The 12,550-nt window shown below is 44.3% G+C and overlaps 1 protein-coding gene across 4 annotated transcripts in view; it reads right to left on the reverse strand.

Moving 5' to 3' along the window:
* The window catches only part of LOC127572676 (coiled-coil domain-containing protein 171-like), a 497,458-nt gene that overhangs the window by 42,598 nt on the left and 442,310 nt on the right, over nucleotides 1-12,550 (reverse strand). For 3 of the 4 annotated variants that reach the window (XM_052020188.1, XM_052020186.1, XM_052020185.1), the window contains one exon: nucleotides 847-999. In XM_052020188.1, coding sequence (XP_051876148.1) covers nucleotides 847-999 — 153 coding nt within the window. Of the gene's footprint in view, nucleotides 1-812; nucleotides 1,000-12,550 lie in introns of all 4 variants that reach the window. The other variant, XM_052020187.1, reaches the window with a different exon arrangement.

Consider the following 12,550-nt stretch of genomic DNA (forward strand, 5'->3'; position numbering starts at 1 on the left):
AGTAATCTGACGTTTAGCCGAAGCAGCTTTCAGTTGATTGGCCAGTAATTTACCAGATTTATCACCATGTATGTAAAACTGACTCTTAGTTTTGAGTAATTGATTTTCAATTGGGGATGTTAATAACAAACTGTCTTGCAATTGAAGTTCAATTCTATTTTTATAAAGCTCCAGATTAGGAGCAGTAAAGATAGAAATTAGACAGTTGCCTAGCGTTTCACTTGATCTTTAAACTATGGCCTAGAAATGTGGAGCTGGTCATTTTTTGTCACCGGAATGGGAGACCCCATTTCTAAGTCTTCAGCATCATTTTCATTGTGTTGATGAGCTTCAGAGAGTAGCTGGTGCTCATTAATGATCAGACAGACGACAGCAAACCAGTGCGATAGTGAGTGCCTCAGAGGAGCATTAGACCATTAAAGGGCCATCACACTATTTCACTAAAGATCTACTTTTGAGCTTAATATTACAGCTCACTGTGCACTTGCGATCTGCCACAATGAAAGCTTAGTTGCCCATTTAGCAGCTGGGAAACAGGAACTTGATATATTTATTAACACAACATTTAATATACTTTGAGGCACTTCTTGGCAGCAGGTAAAATGGTCACTTTTACAACAGTTACTACTGTGATCCATACAATTAATATTTATACATTTTTTCTTTCATTGCATATATATCAAGTGGCAAATAAAAACACATCTTCCTATAATACTTTTGACGATGACAACTGTCATATATAAGTATTTAGTTAGATTATAATGAGCAATGGTCATCATACATCTGCTGCTGACAATTTACCGGTGACCTACCTGTAAACTGTTATGTGTGAAAACAGGAACTTACTGGAACTAAGGCATTATTTTCACGCAGGCATGCAGTCTGAAGTTCTGATTTAAGAGCCCCAATATGTTTTTGATGTGAAGTGATTTCTGCTTCCAGAGCAGTCACCCTGGAGCTAGCCAGCTGGTAAATGTCCATAAAAGTCTGGGTTAAGTTCTAGCAAAACAGAAAAATAAGGCAAAGGTAATTATCAACTATGATTAAGATTGTATAGAAATACTTCACAGAGCATCTGGTACACCACATTGAAATGACAGGTTTTGGAAAACAATTCCACCCTGAGATAGAAATGTTAAATAACACTGCTTTACTAATCTCTGTTATATTTATCATATCACTGTTCTTATGAACAATGCACCCTGTATTTTAAAGTGTACTTCTGGTATTCAAGGTATAATGTAATATAAAGTGTGGATTTGTCAGGAGTCAAGATTCTATAACATTTTGATAAAGAAACTGTTTCAACCAACAATTTTATATGATAGTGAAGTATGTCTAAATATTTTAACATCTTATCTTACATTCTCTGCAAAGCACATCTCAGAATATTTTTTTCAGTGTCACTTATGGGGCTCAGTAAATTATTACCTTCACAGTAGCATCCAGGTCTGAGAATAGCCTAACTATGTACTAGAATACAACTGGAAATATAAGTCTATTTATGTGTAAAATGGAGTACTGCAGTCTCAATTGTGAAACATTAATCAGACAAGCTAATAAAGTTAACTGCAGAAGTGAGTCAAAATGGTGCTGTAGCATTGGTAATTTTATATTCACTCAGATTGCTAACATACAATGGAGTTCTTTATAACAGGTAAACCACACTTCCCTCTCCAAAGAATTGCATTCCTATTAGAGGTTACCCAGTTCCCAATATGTTTACAGCAAAATGTAACTTTCTGAGTCTTGCTTTGTACAGAAGAGATTTTAACGTTCTGTACCCTGTCCTCCCCAACTGTGCTTAATTAGAGGTGCTCCATCATTAATGCTTCTGCATTTGAAGTCATGCACCATCATGGTAAAATTTGTTTAGATGCATACTATTTGTTTAGCTGCATACTATGCAGTTACACAGTTGACATAGTATGCAGCTTGGAATAATTAAAGGAGGGGATGGTAATTCAAATTAACCTGGGAACACAAGCTGATATACTTGGAAACAGGAATTCCCTTTTTGTGGAACACTTTTTGTCACTATCATTGCACAATTTCACACCACGAAAGCAGGAAAATAAGGCTCCAAAGACAATATGGAAAAGCTAATAAGTAGCTGAAGCATCTTAAAATATGATTTAACAGATAATGATTTTCATCAGTTACATTAGCAGCCAAACAGAATATTGGCATTTAGAAATCTGAATTGGTTTACTATTGTCACATATACCAAGGTACAGTGAAAACCTTGTCTTGCATACCGTTCATACAGATCAATTCATTACACAGTGCATGGAGGTAGTGCAAGGTAAAACAATAACAATGCAGAATAAAGTGTAACAGCTACAGTGCAGGTAGACAATAAGGTGCAAGGTCATAACGAAGTAGATTGTGAGGTCAAGAGTTCATTTTATCATACTAGGAAATTATTCAATAGTCTTATAACAGTGACGTAGACGCTGTCCTTGAGCCTGGTGGTATTTGCTTTCAGGCTTTTCTCTCTTCTGCCTGATAGGAGAGGGGAGAAGAGAGAATGTCCAGGATGGGTGGGGTCTTTGATTACGCTGGCTGCTTTACTGAGGCAGCGAGAAGTATAGACAGAGTCACTAGAGGGGAGGCTGGTTTCTGACAAATGCTGAGCTGTGTCCACAACTTTCTGCAGTTTCTTGCAGTCACGTGCAGAGTAGTTGCCATACCAAGCTGTGATGCATCCGGATAGGATGCTTTCTATGGTGCATCAATAAAAATTGGTAGGTGTCGACGGGGACTTGCCAAAATTCTTTAGCTTCCTGAGGAAGTAGAGGCACTGGTGAGCTTTCTTGGCTGTAGTGTCTACATGGTTGGACCAGGACAGGCTATTGGTGATGGTCGCTCCGAGGAAGTCTCAAGCCTCTTGACATCAGCACCATTGATGTAGACAGGAGCATGTGCACTGCCTGCCTTCCTGAAGTCAATGACCAGCTCTTTTGAGTTGCTGACATTGAGGGAAAGGTTGTTGTCATGATATCATGTTACTAAGCTCTCTATCTCCTTCCTGTACTCCAACTCATCGTTATTTCCTGGCGGGGAGGTTTGTTAAGGCTACTGGGGTGAGTTTAAACTAGATTTGTTGGGGGGTGGGAGCTGAACTGGAGAGACTGGGAAATTTGGCTCTCAAATAGAGAAAGCTAATGGTAGGTATGAGAGGGGGGATAGGCAGGTGATAGAGAAGGGACGTGCTCAGACCGACGGTTTGAGATGTGTCTATTTTAACGCAAGGAATATTGTGAACAAGGCGGATGAGCTCAGAGCTTAGATAAATACTTGGAGCTACAATGTGGTGGCCGTTACAGAGACTTGGATGGCTCAGGGACAGGAATGCACATCAAGTGCCGGGTTTTAGATGTATTGTGAACAAGGCGGATGAGCTCAGAGCTTAGATAAATACTTGGAGCTACAATGTGGTGGCCGTTACAGAGACTTGGATGTCTCAGGGACAGGAATGCACATCAAGTGCCGGGTTTTAGATGTTTCAGAAAGGACAGGGAGGGAGGCAAAAGAGGTGAGGGAGTGGCACTGTTGATCAGAGATAGTGTCATGGCTGCAGAAAAGGTGGACGTCATGGAGGGACTGTCTACGGAGTCTCCATGGGTGGAGGTTAGGTACAGGAAAGGGTCAATAACTTTACTGGGTGTTTTTTATAGGCTGCCCAATAGTAACAGGGATATTGAGGAGCAGATAGGGAAGCAGATCCTAGAAAGGTGTGATAATAACAGAGTTGTTGTGATGGGAGATTTTAATTTCCCAAACATCAATTAGTATCTCCAGACAGTGAGGGGTTTGGATGGGGTGGAATTTGTTAAGTGTGTTCAGGAAGGATTCTTGACACAATATGTAGATAGGCCTACAAGAGGAGAGGCTGTGCTTGATTTGGTATTGGGAAATTAACCTGGTCTGGTGTCAGACCTCTCAGCGGGGGAGCATTTTGGAGATAGTGATCATAATTCTATCTCTTTTACGATAACACTGGAGAGAGAGAGGAACAGACAGACTAGAAAGGTGTTTACTTGGAGTAAAGGGAATTATGAGGCTCTCAGGCAGGAAATTGGAAGCTTAAATTGGGAACAGATGTTCTCAGGGAAAAGTAAGGAAGATATGTGGCAAATATTCAGGGGATATTTGTGTGGAGTTCTGCATTGGCATGTTCCAATGAGACAGGGGAGTCAAGGGAGGATACAGGAACCGTGGCGTACAAAGGCTATAATAAATCTAGTCAAAAGGAACAGAGAAGCTTACAAAAGGTACAGAGAGCTAGGTAATGTTAGAGATCTGGAAGAGTATAAGGCTAACAGGAAGGAGCTTAAGAAGGAAATTAGGAGAGCCAGAAGGGGACATGAGAAGGCCTTGGTGGGCAGTATTAAGGAAGAGCAAGGGGATCAGATGCGAAAGAATAGGACCTATCAAGTGCAGCAGTGGGAACATGTGTATGGATTCGGAAGAAATAGCAGAGGTACTTAATGAATACTTTACATCAGTATTCACTACGGAAAAAGATCTGGGGGATTGTGGTGAGGACTTGCAGCAGGCTGAAAAGCTTGAGCATGTAGATATTAGGAAAGAGGAGGTGCTGGAACTTTTGGAAAGCCTCAAGTCGGATAAGTTGCTGGGACCAGATGGGATGTACCCCAGGCTGCTTTGGGAGGCGAGGGAGGAAATTGTGGAGCCTCTGACGATGATCTTTGCATCATCGATGGAGACGGGAGAGGTTCCAGAAGATTGGAGGGTTGCGGATGTTGTTCCCTTATTCAAGAAAGGGAGTAGAGATAGCCCAGGATACTATAGACCAGTGAGTCTTACTTCAGTGGTTAGTAAGCTGATGGAGAAGATCCTGAGAGGCAGGATTTATGAACATTTGGAGAGGTATAATATGATTAGGAATAGTCAGCATGGCTTTGTCAAGGGCGGGTCCTGCCTTACGAGCCTGATTGAATTTTTTGAGGATGTGACTAAACGCATCGATGAAGGGAGAGCAGTAGATGTAGTGTATATGGATTTCAGCAAGGCGTTTGATAAGGTACCCCATGCAAGGCTTATTGACAAAGTAAGGAGGCATGGGATCCAAGCGGACATTGCATTGTGGATCCAGAACTGGCTGGCGCACAGAAGGTAAAGAGTGGTTGTTGAAGGGTCATATTCTGCATGGAGGTCGGTGACCAGTGGTGTACCTCAGGGATCTGTTCTGGGACCCTTACTCTTTGTGATTTTTATAAACGACCTGGATGAGGAAGTGGAGGGATGGGTTAGTAAGTCTGCGGATGACACAAAGGTTGGAGGTGTTGTGGATAGTATGGAGGGCTGTCAGAGGTTACAGTGGGACATAGATAGGATGCAAAGTTGGGCTGAGAAGTGGCAGATGCAGTTCAACCCAGATAAGTGTGAAGTGGTTCATTTTGGTAGGTCAAATATGATGGCAGAATATAGTATTAATGGTAGGACTCTTGGCAGTGTGGAGGATCAGAGGGATCTTGGGGTTCGAGTTCATAGGACGCTCAAAGCGGCTGTGCAGGTTGACTCTGTGGTTAAGAAGGCATATGGTGTATTGCCCTTCATCAATCGTGGAATTGAATTTAGGAGCCAAGAGGTATTGTTGCACATATATGGGACCCTGGTCAGACCCCACTTGGAGTACTGTGCTCAGTTCTGGTCACCTCACTACAGGAAGGATATAGAAGCCATAGAAAGGATGCAGAGGAGATTTACAAGGATGTTGTCTGAAATGCGAGCATGCCTTATGAAAGCAGGTTGAGGGAACTCAGCCTTTTCTCCTTGGAGTGACGGAGGATGAGGGGGGACCTGATAGAGGTATATAAGTTGATGAGAGGCATTGATCGGATGGATAGTCAGAGGCTTTTCCCCAGGGCTGAAATGGTGGCCACAAGAGGACATAGGGTTAAGGTGCTGGGGAGTAGGTATAGAGGAGACGTCAGGGGTAAGTTTTTTACTGAGAGAGTGGTGAATGTGTGGAATGGGCTGCCGGCAACGGTGGTGCTGGCGGATACGATAGGGTCTTTTATGAGACTGTTGGATAGGTACATGGAGATGAGAAAAATAGAGGGCTATGGGTAAGCCTAGTAATTTCTAGGGTAGGGACATATTCGGCACAGCTTTGTGGGCCGAAGGGCTGAATTGTGCTGTAGGTTTTTCTATGTTTCTATTTGAGATACAGCCCAGTACAGTGGTATCATCTGCAAACTTGTAGATGTAGTTAGAGCAGAATCTGGCCACGCAGTCATGAGTGTAAAGGGAGTGGAGTAGGTGGCTGAGGACGCAGCCTTGTGGGGCACCAGTGTTGAGGTTAATCATGCCAGAGGTGTTGCTGCCTATCCTTACAGATTGTGGTCTGTTGCTCAGAAAGTCAAGGATCCAGTTGCAAAGGGAGATGTTGAGTCCCAGGTCTCTGTGAGTTTGGTGATGAGTTTACTTGGAATTGTAGTATTGGAGGCAGAACTGTAGTCAATAAACAATAGTCTAATGTTGGTGTCTTTACTGTCCAGATGCTCCAGAGATGAGTGTAGGGTTAGGGAGATGGCTTCCACAATGGACTTGTTTCAGCAGTAAGCGAATTGCAGTGGGTCGAAGTTGTCTGGGAGGCTGGAGTTAATGGGTGCATGACCAGCCTCTCTGATGGTGGATGTCAGAGCCTCTAAGCGGTAGGCATTAAGGCACGTTACCTTTTGTCTCTTAGGTACTGGAATGATAGTGGTCTTCTTAAAGCAGGTTGGAACCCCAGATTGAAGCAGGGAGAGGTTAAAAATGTCTGCAAATACCCCAGCCGACTGATCTGCACAGGATCCAAGGACACAGCCAGGGACACCATGCGGGCCAGATGCTCTCCGTGGGTTCACTCTCTGGAAGACTGATCTTATGTCTGCAGTGATGACTTTGGGTTCAGGTACATTGGAGGCTGTTGGGGTGGGTGGTGGCATACCAATCCCTTTCTGTTCAAAACATGCATAGAATACGTTAAGCTCATTGGGAAGGGATGTGCTGTTGTCAAAGATGCTGCCTGACTTCGTTTTGTAGCCCGTTATAGCATGTAAGCCCTGCCAAACTGACGTCAGGTCTGGGATTCGATTTTGGACTGGTAATGTCTCTTGGCATCTCTGATAGCTTTACGGAGGTCGTATCTCAATTTCTTGTAAAGGTTAGGGTCACCTGATTTGAATGTTGCAATCCTAGATTTCAGTAGGGAGTGGATCTCCCGGTTCATCCATGGTTTCCAGTTTCGCAACACCTGGATTGTCCTTTTTGGTACACAGTCCCCAACACACTCGCTGATAAAATCTGTGATGGTGGTGACATACTCATCTAGGCTGGCAGCTGAATCTTTGAACATGGACCAGTCTACTGACTCAAAGCAGTCGCGTAGAAGCTCATCTATTTCCTCAGACCAGCACTGTCCAACTTTCTGCACTAGATCCTCACGTTTCAGCTTCTGTTTGCACACAGGGAGAAGGAGCACAGCCTGGTGGGCTTATGTACCAAAATGAGGGTGGGTCATGGCTTGGTAGGCATCTTTGATGGATGTATAGCAATGGTCAAGGGTGTTTGGGCCGCTAGTGGGACGGGAGATGTGTTGATAGTATTTTGGTAACACACTCTTGAAGTTGGCCTGGTTGAAGTCACCGGCAATGACGAAGAGGGCCTCAGAGTATTCTGTTTCAAATGCATGCATTTGATAATAATAGTTTTCAAATGCATTTCTTACTAAATGAGCTAGGTAATGAGATCCTGCACACATGTGTAAACTACCCACTACACTCTGGGTGCAAGATCTGGTCTAATGTTAGCCATGGGCTTCTATGGCTTGCACCCTATTCAAATCCAAGCAAATACTTGGCCCACTGGCATACTCTGCAGGAAGACTGCTGCAAGAAGTCCAGACACCACTCTAACATAAAAGCATACATGATACAACACAACCAGCCATTCAGCCCACTGTGCCTGTGCGATTGATTTTGTGGAGCTATTCAATGGATCCCATCACCTTGCTTTTTCTCCATAGCTTTCATTTTTTCCTCTTAAGTATTTATCCATTCCACTTTTGAAAGTTCCCAATAAATCTGCTTTCATCATCCTTTCTTGCAGCACATTCAAGGTCACAACAACACTGGGGAAAATTGTCTTTTACTGCCTCTCTTTCCTTTGCTAGTTACCTTAAATCTGTATCCCCCAGTTACTGATCTATATGCTACTACCAACAGTTTTTATTTACTTACTCCATCAATTGCTTATGGAAGACAATTCCATTTTCTCCAGTCCCTCTAAATTACAGAGGCCCCTCATACCTGATCCCATTTCAGTAATGTCTTCTGCAGTTTACTGAACTCTCGACTTTCTTCCTAAAGTGTGTCGCCCAGGACTGGACACAATACTTCAGCTGAGAATCAGCCAGTATTTTAACAACACTTCTGATGAAAGACCATTGCCTCAAACATTAATACAGTTTTTCTCTCCACAGATGTTACCTGACCTGCTGAGTACCTCCAAGATTTTTCTGTTTTTATTTAGATTTCCTGCATCTGCAATATTTAGCATAAGGCACTTGCTTTTGGGCTGTTTGCTTCTACATTTTTTTTAACAGCTTGCTCCAACTTCAACATTTTGTTTTTATACATCCCTAGATCTTTTGGCTCCCGTACGTCCTTTAAAATTTCACTATTTAGTTTAAGTAGCTTCTCCAAATTCTTTCTATCAAAAAAGAACTTCAGGTATCTGTTAAAATTCATCTAACACATGTGTGCCCAGTTCATCAGACCTTAGAGATCTAGTACTGTCATCCTTATTGCTTACTGCAGTTTGCAGTTTTACATCATCAGCAACCTTTGGAATGATGTTATGTATACCCAGGTCGAGGGCATGAAAGAAAAAGAGAAGTGAATGCCTCTGGTAGCAAAAATCTGATAGTCACCTATCCTTGCAGCCCTTTATAGACTATATCATACGTCTCAGCCATAACCACTGCCTGTGTAAATGCTTATGTCGAAATGGAATCATTGTCTGGGACGGTGTTCATAGGTTTTCAAAGCTCTTTGTACATCCTGAGAACACTGTGCTCAAGGGTATAGATCAGGAAATATGGCAGGATATGTCATATGCCCACTTCAAACATTTGGCTGACAAGCATATCTTTGTATTTTGGCTGTGTAAATGCAACCCACATTTTGCTCAATTGCCTGTTTGAAGGGATTCCTCCCCAAGGGCACAGTAAAGTTAAAGAGACGATGACAGTGAAGTCTGACTAATCGGATCAATGGGAGACCCACACTGGCACCTTCCAGACATGCACAAGACACACGGTCAGCATTTAGTGTAAAATGAAAATAAGACTGAGGTTTCACATATGATGGCTGAGGATGACGGTCAGAGGGCTGGTTATCAATGGCAAAGGCAGAGCTGTTGGGTGCAAAGAGTAACTGGCTAATGATGTCCGAAGCACAGCTAGGAATGACCGGCTACTGAAAGCAGAGGGATAGTTAGCCGGGTCATTGACTAATGGCGATCAAAGACATGGTGGTTAGATGCTAAGTGTGACTTGTTATTGATGCTCAAGGATGAGCTAACTGGGTGCTTCTGGCGATTGACCAAAATAAAAAGGTCAAAAATAAAACAGCAAATGCTGGAGAAACTCAGCAAGTCAATGCTGTGAGAATACCTACCTCCAGCAACTTCCAAGGCACTATACTCCAGGTTTCAACCAGCACCATTTCGATTTTTTCTCAGATCCCTTCTAAATCTACTGCCCTTTATCTTAAACCCATGCCCCTGGTTACATAGCTCTGCTAAGAGGGAAACCTTCTCACTGTCTACCCTATCTATGCCCCTCATTATTTTGTATACCTCTGTCAGGTCCCTCCTTAGCCTCTTCCACTCAAAGAAAAACAAACCAATTATTCAAACTCCACTCACAGCTAAAACGCTCCATCCTAGGCAATAGGCAATATGCTGGTGAAGCGTCTCTGCATCTTTCCAGTGCAATCATATCCTCCCTGTAGTGAATCGGCCAGAACTACAGTCATTACTCCAGCTTTGGCCTTACTAATGTTTTATATAGATGACCATAACTTATCTGCTCTTACTTTCTACATCCCAGCTAATGTAGGCTAATATCCAGGCAAGGCTCCTTAACCACCTTGTCTACCTGTGCTGCTGCTTTCATGATACTTGGACATGTACACCATGGTCTCTCTGTTCCTCGGTATTTCTCAGGGTCATACCATTCATTACGAATATCCTAGCTATATTAGTCCTCTCAAAGGGCATCACTTCACATTTTTCTGGAATAAATTTCATCTGCCATTGCTCTTTGTTTCTTACCAAGTCATCAATATTGACCTGTACCCTAAGATCACCCTCTTCACAATTAAAACCACCACCAATGTTTGTGTTATCTATCAATTTACCAAATAAATCCAGATGTTAATGCAGATAACAAACAGCGAAGGGCCCAGCACTGATACCTGCCATATGTTTCTAGTCACAGACTTCCAATGGCAATACAACTCTCTTCTAACAAACAATGCTGGTGGAACTCAGCAGATCAGGCAGCATCTATGGAGGGAAATAAACAGTTGACATTTCAGGTCGAGACCCTTCATCAGGACTGGAAAGGAAGAGGGCAGAAGCCAGAGTTAGGAGGTCGGGGACGGGGAGGAGCACAGGCTGGCAGGTGATAGGTGAGTCCAGATGAGGGGGGAAGGTAGGTGGGTGGAGGAGGGGGGATGAAAGGGAGTAATGTAAGAAGCTGAGAGGTGATAGGTAGAAGAGGCAAAGGGATGAAGAATCCTGCTGGAGAGGGCAGTAGACCATGGAAGGAGGTGGGGAATAGGGCATGTCATGAGGCTGGGGGGAGGGGAAAGAGAAGGGGTGAGGTGGCCACAGGAATGAAGGAAAACAAGGGGGGGGAGAAAAAAAGGGGGAGGAAGAGGGGAGGAGTTACTGGAAGTTAGAGAAATCAATGAGGAAGTCAGGTTGGAGACTACCAAGGCGGGATATGAGGTGCTATTCCTCCAACTTGCATCTGGCAGTAGAGGAGGTTGTAGATAGACATGTCAATATGGGAGTGGGATGTGGAATTGAAGTGGCTGGCCACTGGGAGATCCTCGCTTTTGTGGCAGACTGACCGAAGGTGCCTGACAAAGTTGTCACCCAATCTGCGCCGGATGTCACCAAAGTAGAGGAGGCCACACCGGGAGCACCAGATGCAACAAATGACACCCTCAGATTCACAGGTGAAGTGCTGCCTCACCTGGAAGGACTGTCTATGGCCCTGAATGGTGGTGAGAGAGGAGGTGTAGGGGCAGGTAGTTTGCATTGTTACTTTGTTATCAGGACTTTGTGTAGTTGCAGGGATAACTGCCGGGAAGGTCATCAGTGGGGAGGGACGCGTGGACAAGGGAGTCACAAAGAGAGCGATCCCTGCAGAAAGCAGAGAGGGGAGGGAGGGGAAGATGTGCCTGGTGGTGGGATGCCGTTAGGAGTGGCAGAAGTTGCGGAGAATGACGTTTTGGATGTGGAGGCTCGTGGAGTGGTAGGTGAGGACAAGGGCAATCCTGTCCCTGTTATGTTGGGGGGGACGGGGTGAGGGCAAACGTACGGGAAATGGAGGAGATGCAGGTGAGGGCTGCATTGATGGTGGTGGAAGGGAAATCCCGTTTACTGAAAAAGAAGGATATCTCAGATGTCCTGGAATGGAAAGCCTCATCATGGGAACAGGTGCGGCGGAGGCAGAGAAACTGGGACAAGGGAATAGCATCCTTACAAGTGACAGGGTGAGAAGAGGTGTAGTCAAGGTAACTGTGGGAGTAGAACATCTTTTACAAACCTTCTGTGGTTAATCTGTCTCCAGAGAAGGAGACAGAGAGATCCAGAAAGGGAAGAGAGGTGTCGGAGATGGACCAAGTACGTAAATCTGAGGAAATCTGAAGTTGGAGGCAAAGTTGATGAAATTGATGAGCTCAGCATGGGTGCAGGAAGCAGCACCAATGCAGTTATCAGTGTAGTAGAGATAGAGTTGGGGAGCGTTACCAGTGTAGGCTTGGAACATGGACTGTTCCATGTAACCGATGAAAAGGCAGGCATAGCTAGAGCCCATGCGAGCACCCATGGCTACACCTTTGGTCTGGAGGAAGTGGGAGGAGCCGAAAGAAAAGTTGTTGAGGGTAAGCACCAGTTCTGCCAGACAGAGGAGGGTGGCAGCGGAGGGGAACTGGTTGGGTCTGTTGTCAAGAAAGAACTGGAGATCTCTGAGGCATTCCTGATGGGGGATGGAAGTGTACAGGGGCTCAACATCCATCGTGAAAATGGGGCAATCTGGGCCGAGGAACTGAAAGTTGTTGAAGTGATGGAGAGCATGCAAAATGTCACGGACGTAGGTGAGAAGGGACTGGACCAAGGGGGACAAAATAGAGTCAAGATAAGAGACGCGAGTTCAGTGGGGCAGGAGCGGAGAGAAACAATGGGCCTACCAGGGGAGTTAGATTTGTGGATGTTGGGTAGGGAGTAGAAACAGGCA

This window comes from Pristis pectinata, chromosome 7, assembly GCF_009764475.1.
Source record: "Pristis pectinata isolate sPriPec2 chromosome 7, sPriPec2.1.pri, whole genome shotgun sequence".
In the NCBI taxonomy this organism is placed as follows: Eukaryota; Metazoa; Chordata; class Chondrichthyes; order Rhinopristiformes; family Pristidae; genus Pristis; species Pristis pectinata.